The sequence below is a fragment of the Molossus molossus genome, unplaced genomic scaffold (genome assembly GCF_014108415.1).
Source record: "Molossus molossus isolate mMolMol1 unplaced genomic scaffold, mMolMol1.p scaffold_m16_p_9, whole genome shotgun sequence".
Lineage (NCBI taxonomy): Eukaryota > Metazoa > Chordata > Mammalia > Chiroptera > Molossidae > Molossus > Molossus molossus.
The window spans coordinates 45866003-45880655 of record NW_023425403.1 but is presented as its reverse complement, the minus strand read 5'-3'; the positions used below and the strand labels follow the sequence as shown (position 1 = coordinate 45880655).

At 40.3% G+C, this 14653-nt stretch overlaps 1 protein-coding gene across 13 annotated transcripts in view; it reads left to right on the top strand.

The window, feature by feature from the left end:
- The window catches only part of ABCC4 (ATP binding cassette subfamily C member 4), a 275943-nt gene that overhangs the window by 235946 nt on the left and 25344 nt on the right, over positions 1-14653 (top strand). For 8 of the 13 annotated variants that reach the window (XM_036249556.1, XM_036249555.1, XM_036249559.1 and 5 more), the window contains 2 exons: positions 6505-6594; positions 13918-14090. In XM_036249556.1, coding sequence (XP_036105449.1) covers positions 6505-6594; positions 13918-14090 — 263 coding nt within the window. Of the gene's footprint in view, positions 1-470; positions 513-4054; positions 4074-5437; positions 5487-6504; positions 6600-13917; positions 14091-14653 lie in introns of those variants that run through there. The other 5 variants (XM_036249566.1, XM_036249567.1, XM_036249563.1 and 2 more) reach the window with 5 other exon arrangements.

Genomic DNA, 14653 nt, shown 5'->3' with positions numbered 1-14653 from the left:
CTTGGTACTTTTTCTTGACATTGATTATAACATAAAACAAATTGTTTATATAAATTTAAAGAGTGAAACAAAAAAAAGGGGAAAAAATTATATAAAACATTTACATAAATTGAAAGAGCGAAGCAAAAAGTAAATGAAAGAGAAAAAGGAAAGGAGTTCTAGGATCAGGAGAAATCTATGCAACGTTCGTCCCACAAGCAACAACAGGAAAGAGTATCATTTGTTTGTCTTTTGTTTCCTGGCCCCTCTCCCACCATGGTTCTTTCCTGACCACTGCTCTGTGCCCCGTTAATGCATTGCAGTCCCCCAAAGACACCTGCCATTTTCCTCAGCTCCCCCCACATGCCCAGCCGCATTCTACCTCTCCTCTCATTGGCCTTGCCGACAGTTACACAGTATTGATAATCATTAATCATTTCTAACATTCGTGGAATCTTTAACACATTTTAGCCTCTTTCCTTCTCTGACAGGTTGAAAAAACCAAGGCACAGTGAACTTAACCCCCTTACCAAGTAAGCAGCAGAGCCAGGATTCAGATTTAATGTGGGGAGCTTCCCAACTCCTGTGACTACTCCACTGGGGACCTGAGCATACTATACCACTGACGGAGGTCCACAGTAGAACTGCTGCGGATCATTTTGTGCATACACTTGTGCGCACACACAAATTTCACAAAACAATATTACTCTGGGCTCTGCACTCTGTTTTCTATTATATTCATTCTATGCTCGTTGATGTAAAAGACGAAATGGTGATCGTGAGGCACAAAATTGATTTCATGATCCATTGGTTTCAGCTGTTTGAAAAACACTGCCCCTCACTGTCCCCGTTTGGTTGGGCTCCAGGCACATGTTAGCACATCACTAAGAGCTTTATTCATGGTGCAGATTCACACAGCATTCTTGCAAGGCTAGCCCCGTGTCCAGCAAGGAACCGAGGCTTGGGGAGATTAATAACGAGTCAAACAGCTAATAAACAGTAGAATCAGAACTCAGGACTGTCCACCTGCAAATCTTTCTCTTGATCTTTTTCAGTAGATGCTTTGAACTGAATGATGTTCTCATCAGATATCTTATCCCATTTTGCCTACCCCCCCCCCCCATTTAAATTCCCCCAAACCATAGCAGAAATGAATGAATATAGAACATGATTAAAAGGTATTTCTCCAAGTGTCATGTCCCTCATTTGGACAGTTTGGTGGTTTTGAAAAACTGAACTATTTTCTTTTGCTAAAAAACTCAAGTCCCACTCACCACTAAAAGAAAATGAATTTAGAAATGGGTTCACTCACTAGTTTGTCATGGACTAGTAAATGTCAGGAGAAGATACTCCGAATCCTACCGAGCAATGTCTACTTTGCAATGTCTACCAGGCTGCAGGGGTGAAGCCTGTTGGGCTGGTTCCTTGGTTGCTTGTTCATATTACAGAAAACTCACATTCCTCTTTCCCCCAAATGAATAGGAAGCAGTGTTGCTTGTGTCTCAACACCCCGATTTGGGGAACCTAAGATGTTTAGAGCAGACTCTGCAAAGGGGGAGGAACCTACTGCTGTTTCCTTGTTTACAGATTTGGTGAGCCAGCCCTCACCATCCTCCCTGGCTCCCCGCTTGCTGTGATCCTGGGTGCAGCAGTGAGCTTCCGTGGTGGTCTGTCTCTCCCAGGCTCATCCCTGTCACTCTTGACCCTACCACGAGTAAGTCAGAATTGGGAGAGATGAGATAGCAGCGAAGACCTCCTTAGGAACAGAGGCGAGGGAGTGGCGACACACACAGTCAGGCTATGAATGTTCCTGGAGGGACCTTTCAAAACAAATACCGTACTCTTAAAAACACGCACCTCAGTTTGTGTTCAGAATTTCAGGAATAGCAAACAAATGAAAACACTCCCTAAATAGTTTTTTTTGAAACAGAACAGGTAGCTAAAATGTAGGTGTCCTTTGTACCCGAAATAGTTAACATGTGTTCCCCAAAGAGAACACCAAGATGAGATTCTATTCAGGGAGTTGCGTGCTTATCTGGAAGATCTGAAAAAAATGGATTTCAAAACTTCTTTGGATGGATTCTCTACACCCAGAGCCCCTTTCCTATGGGCATAAAGAAAATGTTTTCAGTTGAAGAATGATTCCATGCAAATGCAGTATTTATGTTCCCACCCTAAGGGTTGGCACAGAGCAGCAGCTATCATCTTTATATGATTGAACAGGTTCATTTTTATATTTATTAGACTTTTAAAATCAAAGCAAAAGCCAGGTAATCTTTGAACAGTCCACTCTGCTCCTTTGTTATTTCCATTCCCTGGGTTGTCTTCAGCAGGTTGAAAAAAAGGTTAACCAGAGCTGTCTCTTTAAGACTTCTTCTGTTTCACCTGGTTTTCTTTCTCTTCTTTTTTTTCTTTGTGAGAACAAAACTCAGAGAGGGAAGAGGTGGGTATGCTGTTACTAGGAAAGAAATACAACTGGGCTCCAGCCTAATGCAGTCAGGCCTTTGTTTCTGACACTGAAGTCTTCATCAGAGCCCGCGGACTGCTCCCTGGAGCTCCCGACCTTTCTGTATCCAAAGAGGACTTTACACGACTTAAATTCTTTTTCCTTTGTTGGAGAACAATGTTCTTTTCTTCTGAATGTGGATGATGATCGGTTCATTCAGAGGCTACAGGATTTTAAAAAAGAAGGAGGAGGAGGGGGAAACCAAGATATAAAGCACCTCCAGGTGATTCCCTCTCCTTGGACCGTGCAGAAGCTGCCCTTAGGAAAGGCCCTCAGGATAGGAATGAAAACGCAGCCCTTAGGACTAGAGGGAACCGTGGAGGCAGCCACTCCTGAGCATGCATTTTAATAGAGGTGGTTTCTGGTCAGGGACCGACACCAGGAGGGTACAGTGCTGTGCTTCATCTGCCGAGTTTGTTACCACTTGTACGGTTTTTGTCTAGGTCCCGGGTCGTTTTAAGTGTCTGAAGGTTAGTGGGTAGGGTTTCTTTTTAGGAAAATGGGAGGCTTGTCTTCCAGCAGTGTCCAGAAGATCTAGTAAGACTGTAGTTTTCTGTCTTGCAGTTGTGATCAATTTACTACACTAAATGCTTTGATTCCGAGTGGCCGTTTTTGGGTCACACACCTAATGTGAACTTGTGTTATGTTAGTAACAAAGGAAAAAATTACTACTGAATGTGGCACAATGGATAAAAAAAAAGTGTACATTTTAAACCAAGGTGAAAAACAGGTTTTATACTAATGCTCCATTTAAAATATTGAATTAATTGTACTGTGCCAGCTAGCTCTTATTAAATGAGGTTTAACTGTGTACCTTCAGAAAAAAAAAATTGTAGTACTTAGGCTAATAAATTGAGTATATATTGACATGAAGGTTTGTGTCCTACCATAAATGTCCACACTAAAATGTTCTACCTGCACACGTTTTTACAGCATTTATTTATAACTTCATTGCTTGGAGGTGGGTACTTTAAATAATATCTAGCAGAAGTGATCATTTAACCCTTTTCTGCTCTTGCAGTAGTGTCAATTGTGGGCACTTTTATTACCTTTTCTTACTTGGCAAGTGGATGAGAGCAGAATGAGTAGAAACCAAAATGTTCACCATGCAGGAAACATGTTGGCATATTAAAACAGACATGGTCAACACGTTGCCTGCTGGCTTTATGTTTTAATAAATCACTCTTTCTATTCAACAAGTTTCAACTGAAATTTTACTCATTCTGAAACATATATTTGGTATGTCTTAACAAAGAGAAATATTCTTATTAAACTATTTCTTCTATTCATACTGTTAAGTAAACATGAGACTGCCTAATATATTCTTTTAGATCAACGGTACAGATTTAAGTGGGGACCCATTGCATTGGAAAATGCTTAAACTAAATTCTTCCTTTTTATGACAGTCAACAGTGAGTTGATAATTAGCAGAACCTCCTCAAGGCCTACAGAGTACCTGCGGTCTCTGTTTTAAACTCAGGGTACAGCAGCTGCAGACGTAGGTCAGGGGCTGAGTAAGCAACTCCTTTTTCTGCAAAGAATCCCATTGTAAACCCCCCCACCCCCCAGGTCTTTGGAGAGATTCATCCACTTCGAGGAGTTTACTAAAGAGAAGAGGTGAGGGAAGTGACTAGAGAGAGGCCCTGATCATGGAACAGGTGATTGAACTTTCCGCGTATGTCCCTGTGCCTGTTCTCCTGACCACCAAAACCATTGTCCCCAAATGTGCAATGACTGTGAGTCCTGTCTTTGTTTAACAAAGGAAGAGAGGTCTGTCTTTTAGAAACAAAGCAATTTCTGTTTGTAGTTAGCTTAAGTAATGCCTCCTCTAGTGGGCACTGTAAAAACCAGGTGGATACTTTATCAGACCCTGGAACTCTTACTGGACCTGCATTTGCACTGTGAGAGGAGCCCAAAGGAAAAGAGTTTCAGGTCAGATGAGCCTAGATGGGCAAAGAAACGGTCTTGTCTTTAATGTAAGCAGAGAGACCATCTGTCACTTCGCCCAGTGGGCTCCAAGCTACTCCTTAACCTGCCCTCGTTCAGCCCCTTTATCCCCTCAAACACCAATCCTCAGAGTCTCTTAGTTTGGGCCCCAGAGTAAAATACCGCCTATAGTTTGGAGCCTTGTAAGGAAAGTAGGAGAGTCAGAGAAGAGCGAGGAATAGTGGGCATCAGCCTCCCCTCACCTGGCCCATCGTTTCTGTAAACCTCATGGAAACAACTGAAGGAAGAGAAATCTCCCAGGGCATTGGAATCTCAGCATTGATAATTACATAGAGTAAGAAAAGTTCCCTTTAAATCTGGTGGAATGATGGTCATTCCCCCAACAGAAAGCTCTTACCATTGCTTAGATGCTTTAGTCTTCGATCTTAAATTTGGGTATTCTTAAGGGAGACCTTAAATTTGGGTCTCTGAATTCTTCCAGTTTAATTCAGTAATCACTTTGAAATGTCATATGACCAGTGATTTTCAGTGCTTTGTGGCACATTGGCTACTATATCAACTTTGTGCAAATAAAGTACTCTTTTTAAGATCTTGAAAAAAAATATATTGTTGTTGATTTTCAGAGAGAGGGAGGGAGAGGGAGAGAAGCATTGATATGAGAGCAAAACATTGATTAGCTGCCTCCTGTATGCCCCCTACTGGGTATCAAGCTCACAACCCGGGCATGTGCCCTGACTGGGAATCGAACCAGCAACCTTTTGGTGCATGGGATGATGCCCAACCAAGTGAGCCACACCAGCCAAGACTCAAAGTCTTTTTAATTTAGAATTTTGCTTAGGGATGCGTGTTTTTTGCTGGCACACCTTCTGTCTTCTGCATCCATTTTCCCCTCCCTAGTCTTGAAACTGAGACAATAGGGAAAGAAAGTTTAGGAGGCTCTCTGAGTGTCATTCTTCTTCACAGCTAGAGACGCGGAAAGTCTACCTTCTCAATCTTTCTTTTCAGGCTTTTGAGAGGTGAGGAAGAACAGTTCAGCCCCAAGGCCAGGCCAGAGGTGAGGCTGGTGATTCCCTTGAGTCCAGCACTGGTGGAAGTGTCCAGTCTCCCCTTGCTCCCGTGGCTGTGCATCTCCTTGTTCTACCACCTTTATGGAAAATTGCCTTTCTCTGCTGCCCACCTTCTTGTGGCCTGGGTTACTAGAGCCTCTCAGAAGAAATCGTAAACAGCCTACATTAGCTCAGGCACAAGGTTCTCTCTTGAAACCCAGAAGGAGTCATATATTTCAGGAGTAAATTCATTGTGGTTCCTTCCGAAGTAGATGAAGAGGAAGAGCTACTTAAATAAAAATAATTTCATTGCGACACAACCATAGTGGGTTTCAGGCCATCCAGCCCTTGCAGTTAATACCGAGGTTCTGTGAGTCATGTAACCCTGCATCATAGACCAGGTGACATGGGGCTTAGCTGATGCAAAGCCAGAGGTGATCTCTTCATGAATAGATGTGCCACTGGCCCCATTAGTTTACCTTCTCTTTGTCCCGTTCACACAGGTGGAGAGATTCCCAATTCCAGAAGATCGTTTTACCGATGGAGAAACTATTCTAGTCTGTTCTTCAGTGCAAATGTGAAAATATTTAACAGTTTTGCTTTGAGGCACAAATTTCAACTAATCATGCTCTTGGTATTTTTCCAGTATTACATCAGGATTGACAATTAATTTCTATAGCCGTAACCTCAGATAATGTATATCCTTGTTTTTCTGTTTGAGCAGATATCACTATCAGAAAGGCATTTTAAAAAATCAGACCTTCTTTTTCCAGTTCCTTCTTAAGATGTCACACTTTAGCAGTTTCTTTTGTTAGTGTGCAGTGGTCCAGAAGATATTTTGGACTGCACTCTGTACAATGGAAAATTAATAGAGAGATTGCTCTGTAAACAGGCATTTACGACCCTATAACTCATGATTATAGTGAATTTTTGGTTTTCTGAATTTTAATTCTGTTCTGAAAGTTAGCATTGGCATAAAAGGAAAAGAGGCTACAATAATAACATTGACTAATTTTCGGTATTTAGGACCCTGTTTTATTCACTGGAACAATGAGGAAAAACCTGGATCCCTTTAATGAGCATACGGATGAAGAACTGTGGAATGCCTTAACAGAGGTAATGTATAAAATGTAATTAACTTGTTAGCATCAGTATATGTGCATTTATAGCATTACAGGTAATTAAGGGGGAACTTTTTTTTTAAGCCTCACCTGAGGACATGTTTCATTGATTTGAGAGAGACAGAGATATTGATCATCTGCCTCCTGCATGTGCCCCAACCGAGAATCAAACCCACCACCTTTTGGTCAATGGGTCAAGGCTCCAACCAACTGAGCCACACCAGCCAGAGCAAAGGGGAACTTTATGGTTTAATTGACTTTGTTCTTCACCTAGGATACATTTAAAATATGTATATTGATGATGATGAAAACAAAAAATATAGCATCTCATGTCTTCATTTTAACTTTACCTAGAACACAAAGCAACTAGACATATTATCTTGTCCACCACAGAGCATTACACTAGAAATTGTAATTATGGGTTCAAATTCTACTAGGACCTAGTGGCTAACATTCATTGTACTCCTCTGGTCTTAGGGAACATCTACTACATGGAGACAATAATAGTGTTTCATTATTAACTAAAAGATAAATGAGGTCATGGTAATAAAATACTTTAAAGTTTTAAGAAAAGTGTTTATAAAGGTAAATTTTTCAGTTAGAATGTGAATCAGGCCGACCACCACACCTTCTCCTACTTGAGAAGCAGTGGGCCCCTGGTTTCATTTGAGTTGGTGAGTCTTTCTGCAGTGAATTCCAGAAGAGGAGAGGTGGGGTGAACGGTTAACCATCAAATAGAAAGAGAGGTAGGACGATGACTGCTCTTGACTCTCTCAGGGCACATTTAATGGTGAAATTGTGACACACCTTTAAAAAACAGGAATTACTGGTAAATTATTTTTCTGTGTAGTTCAGAGTTTGAGATCTGTCTTCACAGATTCCCAGATAGTAAAATTACTCTAGCAATACATTGTTCCACCACAGTGAAGAAATGTTAATTGGGAGACTCCTTTCAAAAACTCCCTTAGAACTTGGCTATAACGTGTTTCATCTGTAGGAGCCAAAAATTAAAAAAATCAGTAGCCTCTCAGAATTCTAAAAATGAGGAGATGGTGAAAGTGGTCGATAATACCATGATCTACCTTTATTTAAGCTACATTTAGAACTTCCCGTGGAATAAAAATAAACGTGACTTTATTTCACAAAGTGAAGGCAGTGGTTTCCGTGTATTGCTTCTGGAATGGACCTGGTTACCTCAGTGATACCTCTGAGTGTGAGAATTCACTCCACCCTTGTGTTTCTCTAGTATTTATTTCTATATGACTTTTGTATGTTTTTCAGTGAAAGAATTGGTATCCTGATCTTTAGAAAATTTGCCAAATCTTTCATTGAAAAACACAGAAGGCAATGAAGTCAAATTTTAGGAGAACTGAAAACCCTAGTCATCTGGTTTATACATGATGCCAAACTGGAAATGGGAACCCAAACTCCTAGGCTTGGCTTACAAGTCTGTAAGAGGGTACTATGTTTTTTCTCTTTAAAAATTTCAAATGACTACAACAAATACTTCAAAAGTTCATATGGAACCAAAAAAGACCCCGAATAGCCACAGCAATCTTGAAAAGGAAGAACAAAGTTGGAGGGATCACGTTACCAGATTTCAGGTTATACTACAAAGCCACTGTAATCAAAACAGCCTGGTACTGGCACAATAACAGGCATATAGACCAGTGGAACAGAACAGCGAACCCAGAAATAGACCCAAGGCAATATGCTCAATTAATATTTGACAAAGGTGACAAGAGCATACAGTGGAATAAAGACAGCCTCTTTAATAAATGGTATTGGGAAAATTGAACAGCTACATACAAAAAAAAAAAAAAAATGAAACTAGACCATCAACTTACACCATACACAAGAATAAACCCAAAATGAATAAAAAAATGTGACTCATGAATCCATAAAAATCCTAGAAGAAACTGTAGGCAACAACATTTCAGACATCATACGCAGCAGAATTTTCACTGATACATCACCTAAGGCAACAAACAAAGGAGAAAATGAACACATGGGACTACATCAAACTCAAAAGCTTCTGCACAGCAAAAGATACAATCATCAAAATGGAAAGGCAACCCACTGTATGGGAGAGCATAATTGCCAATGATACATCAGATAAGGTATTAATTTCCAAAATATATAGAGTGCTCATACAACTCAACAAAAGGAAAACAAAGAACCCAATTAAAAAATGGGCAGAGGAACTAAAGAGACTCCTCTCCAAACAGGACATACAAGTGGCTAAGAGACATATGAAGAAATGCTCAATATCACTAATCATCAGAGAGATGCAAATTAAAACAACAGTGAGGTATCACCTCACACCTGTCAGAATGGCCGCCAAAACAAATCATCAAACAACAAGTGTTGGCGAGGGTGTGGAGAAAAGGGGACTCTAGTGCACTGCTGGTGGGAATGCAGACTGGTGCAGCCACTATGGAAAACAATATGGTGTTACCTCAAAAAATTAAAAACTGAACTTCCATTTAACCCAGTGATCCCACTTCTAGAAATATACCCTAAGAAGCCTGAAACACCAATCAGAAAGAATATATGTACCCCCATGTTCGTAGCAGCACTATTTACAATAGCTAAGATCTGGAAACAGCCCAAGTGTCCATCAGTAGACGAATGGATAAAAAAGCTGTGGTACATATGCACAATGGAGTACTATGCAGCTATAAGAAAGAAGGATCTTTTATCCTTTGAGACGACATGGAGGGACCTGGAAAGTATTATCCTAAGCGAAACAAGCCAAACAGAGAAGGACAAGTATCATATGATCTTACTTATTTGTGGAATATAATGAACATAACAGTCTGAGGAAGTGGAGTACAGACTGACAGTCCCCAGAAGAGGGTGTGGTGGGGGAGAAATAAACCACAGAACTTACATGCATGTTTGCATTAACAATAGACATGGACAACAAAGCTGGGAACAGGGCGGGGGGGGGGGGTAATCAGTGGGGGAAAAAGGAGAAACATCTGTAATAAAAATAAATAATTAATAAAAAATTTTTTAAAAAGATCAGTAGATTGTATCTAAGTCAATATGCTGGTTGTGATATTATACTATAGTTTTGCAAGATGTTACCATTGAAGGAAAAATGGAGAAAGGGTACATGAATCTTTCTACATTATTTCTTACAATTGCATGAATCTATAATTATCTCAAAATAAAAAGTTTAATTTTAAAATGAAAAAAATTTTTAAATGAAAGGATGGTTTTTTTTTAAGTCCTCTTCGTTTCACTTCCTCCTTCTCCCTTGGTGGAGATGGACATTCAGAAAGGAGATAGTTCTATTTTCCCATCTCATCTTGGTTATCTTTAAAAGTATGCTGAAAAATACATTTTTCATCTATATACTCAAAAATAGCCAAGCCATAAACCGAAGAAAGTTCATTAGAATTCGTGCTGATTTGGGCACCTAAAAAGAAATGGCAGCTCTATAAATATAACCTAAGTAATGGCTGAAGATGAAGCAGTTTATCAATGACAGGTCAAAACATGCAAAACTGTATCTCATATATATGCATATAGTCTCAGTGCTAATAAATGTAAAGAAGAAAAATACAGCAGAACCTAGAAGCCAGCTGAGAGCATTATTACTAATAGGCAATATCTATTGATCTCTTGCATTGTATCGAGCACTGTAGTAAACTCAACACACACTGACTAATTTTATACTCTAATGCTGTTAGGAGTTAGACACCTTTATTATTATCCTATTGTAGTGTTATTTATAGATTAGGAAGCTAAGATAGGGAGAGCTCAGTCCAGCTGGCAGAGCCCGGTGAGACTCATGCCCAGGCTGTCTGGCCTCAAGGTCCCTGTGCTTTATTTTAAAATGTTCAGATCACAGGAAAGTCGAAGGAATAGGCTGACGAACACACAAATGCCCTTCACTGAAAGTCACTAGTTGTTAATATTTTGCCACATTTGCTTTCTCTCTTCCACAATCTATATTTTGCTGACCTGTTTGAAAGTAAGTTGCAGAAATTGTCACTAAATGCTGCAGTTCACCCTTATATACATAAATTTGTACCTTATAGGAACAAAGCTCTCTCTTACATATACAGGCATCTCGCTCAAGACAGAGACTAGTGATATTACACTGTTATCTAATGTTTTCAAATTCAACAGTTGCAACTCGTAATTACTATTCTCTTTTTCCCGGTTCTGAGAATTAATTATAACGGGAATGTGTGATAACACTCACAGGGCCTTCACACTCCTGTCATTCTCGTAGCATCCCTGGTCTCTGAAGGAAGACAGTCTTAGAAACAGTGATTTCTGGAACACAGGTCTGCTGCTCTTCACCTCACAGGCCACCCTCCTCGTCCGGCAGATAGGGACGACCTGAAGGACCGTCAAAAACCAGCCTAGTGATGAGATGTCATCTCAGTCCGGCAAGTGTGAGGTTATTTCTCCAAAGCCGGGATCTCAGTCTTAAGAAAGACCATTGTGCATACACAAGTGTTACCAAAGCCAGCTCGGCATGAATAGCTCATAAAGGCCTTGGAGCTGTCATGCCTTTGATCAGTTCTGTCACCTGGGGTGTAGACCTAGGAATATGTGTCATAAAAAGAATACTTAGTAATGGAGGGGGGTTGGCTAAGTTGACATCTTCATTTTATAGTTTTTAGTACAAGCAATTCACCACAATTCAAATCTTACACTTTAGATTTTATATATCTTTCATGCAAATGCTAAGTACCAATACCATATTTAATCCTAACTCACAATGACCATATTTAATTCTAACTCAGAATTTCTGTTTGTTGGGCATGGACTCATAAATACAACTCAAGAACACATTTGTAGAAGTGTTTCAGCATTTCGGAAATGCCATGAAAACGTTGCCCACTTACTCTTGCTATTTTTGTTATTTGACATCATTATTCTGTGCCCCCACTTACTGGCCATCACTCATCAGTCTGTTAATTTATTGTTTTTTTTAATCCTCACCCAAGGATATGTTTTCACTGATTTTAGAGAAAGAGGAAGGAGAGAGAGAGAAACATTGATAGTTGCTTCCTGTATGCGCCCTGACTGGGAATCAAACCCACAACTTTTTCGGTATACGGGATGCCATGGTTCTCCAACCAACCACAGCATCAGCCAGGGCTCAATCTGTTAATTTCTTAACTTGAAGTGTATTTACTTATCTCTTTAACTCTCAAGTATAGCCTGAGTTTGGTTCTTGCTCTATGAAGTTTCTCCAAAACAAGTGTTCATTGAACTGAGCTCTGCCACCCTGTGCAGTTTCAGGTTATCTTTGGTGGTGAGTAAGAGGGTTTTTTCTTTTTACTTAGAATTTTTTGAAGGTAGATTACTATAAACACCATCAATCCCCAATGTCCGGGGGAAATAAGATGTTATGTTATGCCCCGTTTTTCATGAGTTTTCATTCACTGCCAAACATTTAGGAGGTTGAAATAAGTGCACTTGACTTGTCTAGCAATATGTGATTAAATTTGGGAAGGAACCATCACCAAAATAGACTCCATATTGATTAATATAAGAAGTACAGTTTGCCAGTGTATGAACTGGTATTTTTTTAAAGTTTAAAATCAAAGAACTTATATGCATAACCAATGGACACAGACAGTAGTGTGGGGAAGGCAGGAGGGGGGTAAGATGGGGGGGTCAATGGGGGAAAAAGTGGGGAACATCTGTAATACTTTCAACAATAAAGATTTAAAAATATATAAATAAAAATAAATGAATAAATACCTTCCAAAAGAGCAAGGTACTGGTAAGATTCTGTCTTTATCCCTGGCTGGTGTGGCTCAGCTGGCTGGGTGTCATTGTGTGCTTTGAAAGGGTTGTTGGTTCGATTTCCGGTTAGGGCACATACCCAGGTTGCAGGTTTGATCCCCTGTAGGGAACATGCAGGATGTTGCCAATGAATGTTCCGCTCTCACATTGATGTTTCTCTCTCTCTCTCCTTCCCTCTCCCTTCCACTCTCTAAAAATCAATAAAAAATATTTTATATTTTTGGAGAGACATACTTCCTGCCATAATTTGTTTTTTTCCTAATCCGCACCTTAGGATATTTTTCTATTTATCTTCAGATAGAGTGGGAGGGAGGGAAAGAGAGAAAAACTTCGATGTGAGAGAGACTCATCGTCTGGCTTTCTCCCACATGAGCCTGACCAGGGCCAGGGATGAACCGCAACCAGGTATGTGCCTCTGCTGGACTTGAACCCAAGACTTATTGGTTCTTGGGCCAGCACTCCAACCGCTGAGCCAAACTGGCCAGGCATTTCTTTTTTTTTAATTTCCCTTTAATGTACTAACTCCTATGCAAAATTTATTTTGGGAAACTTGATTCAACCATAAAGATTTTTTTAACTTTTCTGTTTAGACTACATTGGGAGACGTACCTTTATTTTTTTGAGAGACTTCCTTAACTTATTCCCCGGGAGGGGTTCCTGGTGAATGTCATGTCGGGGATCAGGGACACTGAGATGATTTCTTTTCACCAACTTTATTGAGGTATTTCATACCAGAAAATTAGCCCTGCGTAAGTGTGATTTAGTGAATTAGATAAATGTATACTTATACAATCACAACAATTCAGTTTTAGAGAATTTCTCTCACCCACAGAAGTTCCCTGGGTCCATTTACACTTAATTCCTCAGTCCCTAGGCAATTGCTGTTCCACTTTTTGTCTCTATAAATTCCTGTAGTTAAATTTTCACTAAACATTTAGAAGAAAACATTTAAAATTTTTCTGTAGTTTACCTTAGGAATAATTTTATTTAGCATACAGTATGTCTTAATGAAATTGATAGGACATGAACAGACTGTGCCTACTTGGTGGCAACCAAGAAGAATCTTGACTCCCATTAAGTTTGTGCTCTTAAGTCAGAATCTTTCTGTCCTGACTCGACCATCTTTCTCAGCGAACACTAACTGGAAGTAACTGAACCTGTTGCCTTGCCGTACACACAATATACGGAAGAAGTCCCAAGGATTTCAAAGCTCTGATGTGCCTTGGCCGGTTTGGCTCAGCGGTTGGAGCGTCGGCCTGTGGTCCGAGAGACCCGGGTTTGGTTCCTGCTGGGGGCATGTGCCTCGGTTGCAGTTTGTCCCCAGCCCTGGTTGGGTCGCGCGGGTGGCAGCCACTCGATGTGTCCCTTTCACGTCGATGTTTCTCTCTCTCTCCCTCCCACTCTATGTGAACAAAGAATGGAAAAAATGTGCTCAGGTGAGGATAAAAAATAAAACAAAGCTCTGATGTCTAGGAGGCTTGTTTTCTTCAGTAGTAGTTTGCTTAGGAAAACACCATTATTCTTTCTATATCCACAGGTACAACTTAAAGAAGCCATCGAAGATCTTCCTGGTAAAATGGATACTGAGTTAGCAGAATCCGGATCGAACTTCAGTGTTGGACAGAGACAGCTGGTGTGCCTCGCCAGAGCGCTTCTCAGGAAAAATCGGATACTGATCATTGACGAGGCGACAGCAAATGTGGACCTAAGGTACAGAGCTGCGTTCCATGTAACCTGGGAACCGAATTTTCAGTGTGGTGAAATGAGAAACATTTAATGATGGTGAGAAGTTTTTCTGACAGTTCTCTTTGCCCCAAGATAGCTCTTGATAACATTAATCTGGTAAGCAGAGGAAGAAACCAAAACATGTTCTACAAAGTTCATGATATTATTAAGCCCCTAAGAGAGCTAGGTTCCTAAATTCAACTCATAGTTTCAAGCATTTTGAAGGAAAGAATATCTTCTATTTTTTAATGAAAAATAGTGAATTTCTAAATAGACTTCCTACTTAGGTTTTAAAGAAGTATTGATTTTTAAAAACATTATTAAAAATACTATATGGCCCTGGCCGGTTTGACTTAGCAGTTAGAGCGTTGGCCTGCGGTCCAGAGAGACCCGGGTTCGGTTCCCGCTGAGGGCGTGTACCTCGGTTGCGGTTTGTCCCCAGCCCTGGTTGGTTGTGTGGGTGGCAGCCACTTGATGTGTCCCTTTCACGTCGATGTTTCTCTCTCTCTCTTTTCCTCCCACTCTATCTGAACAAAAATGGGAAAATG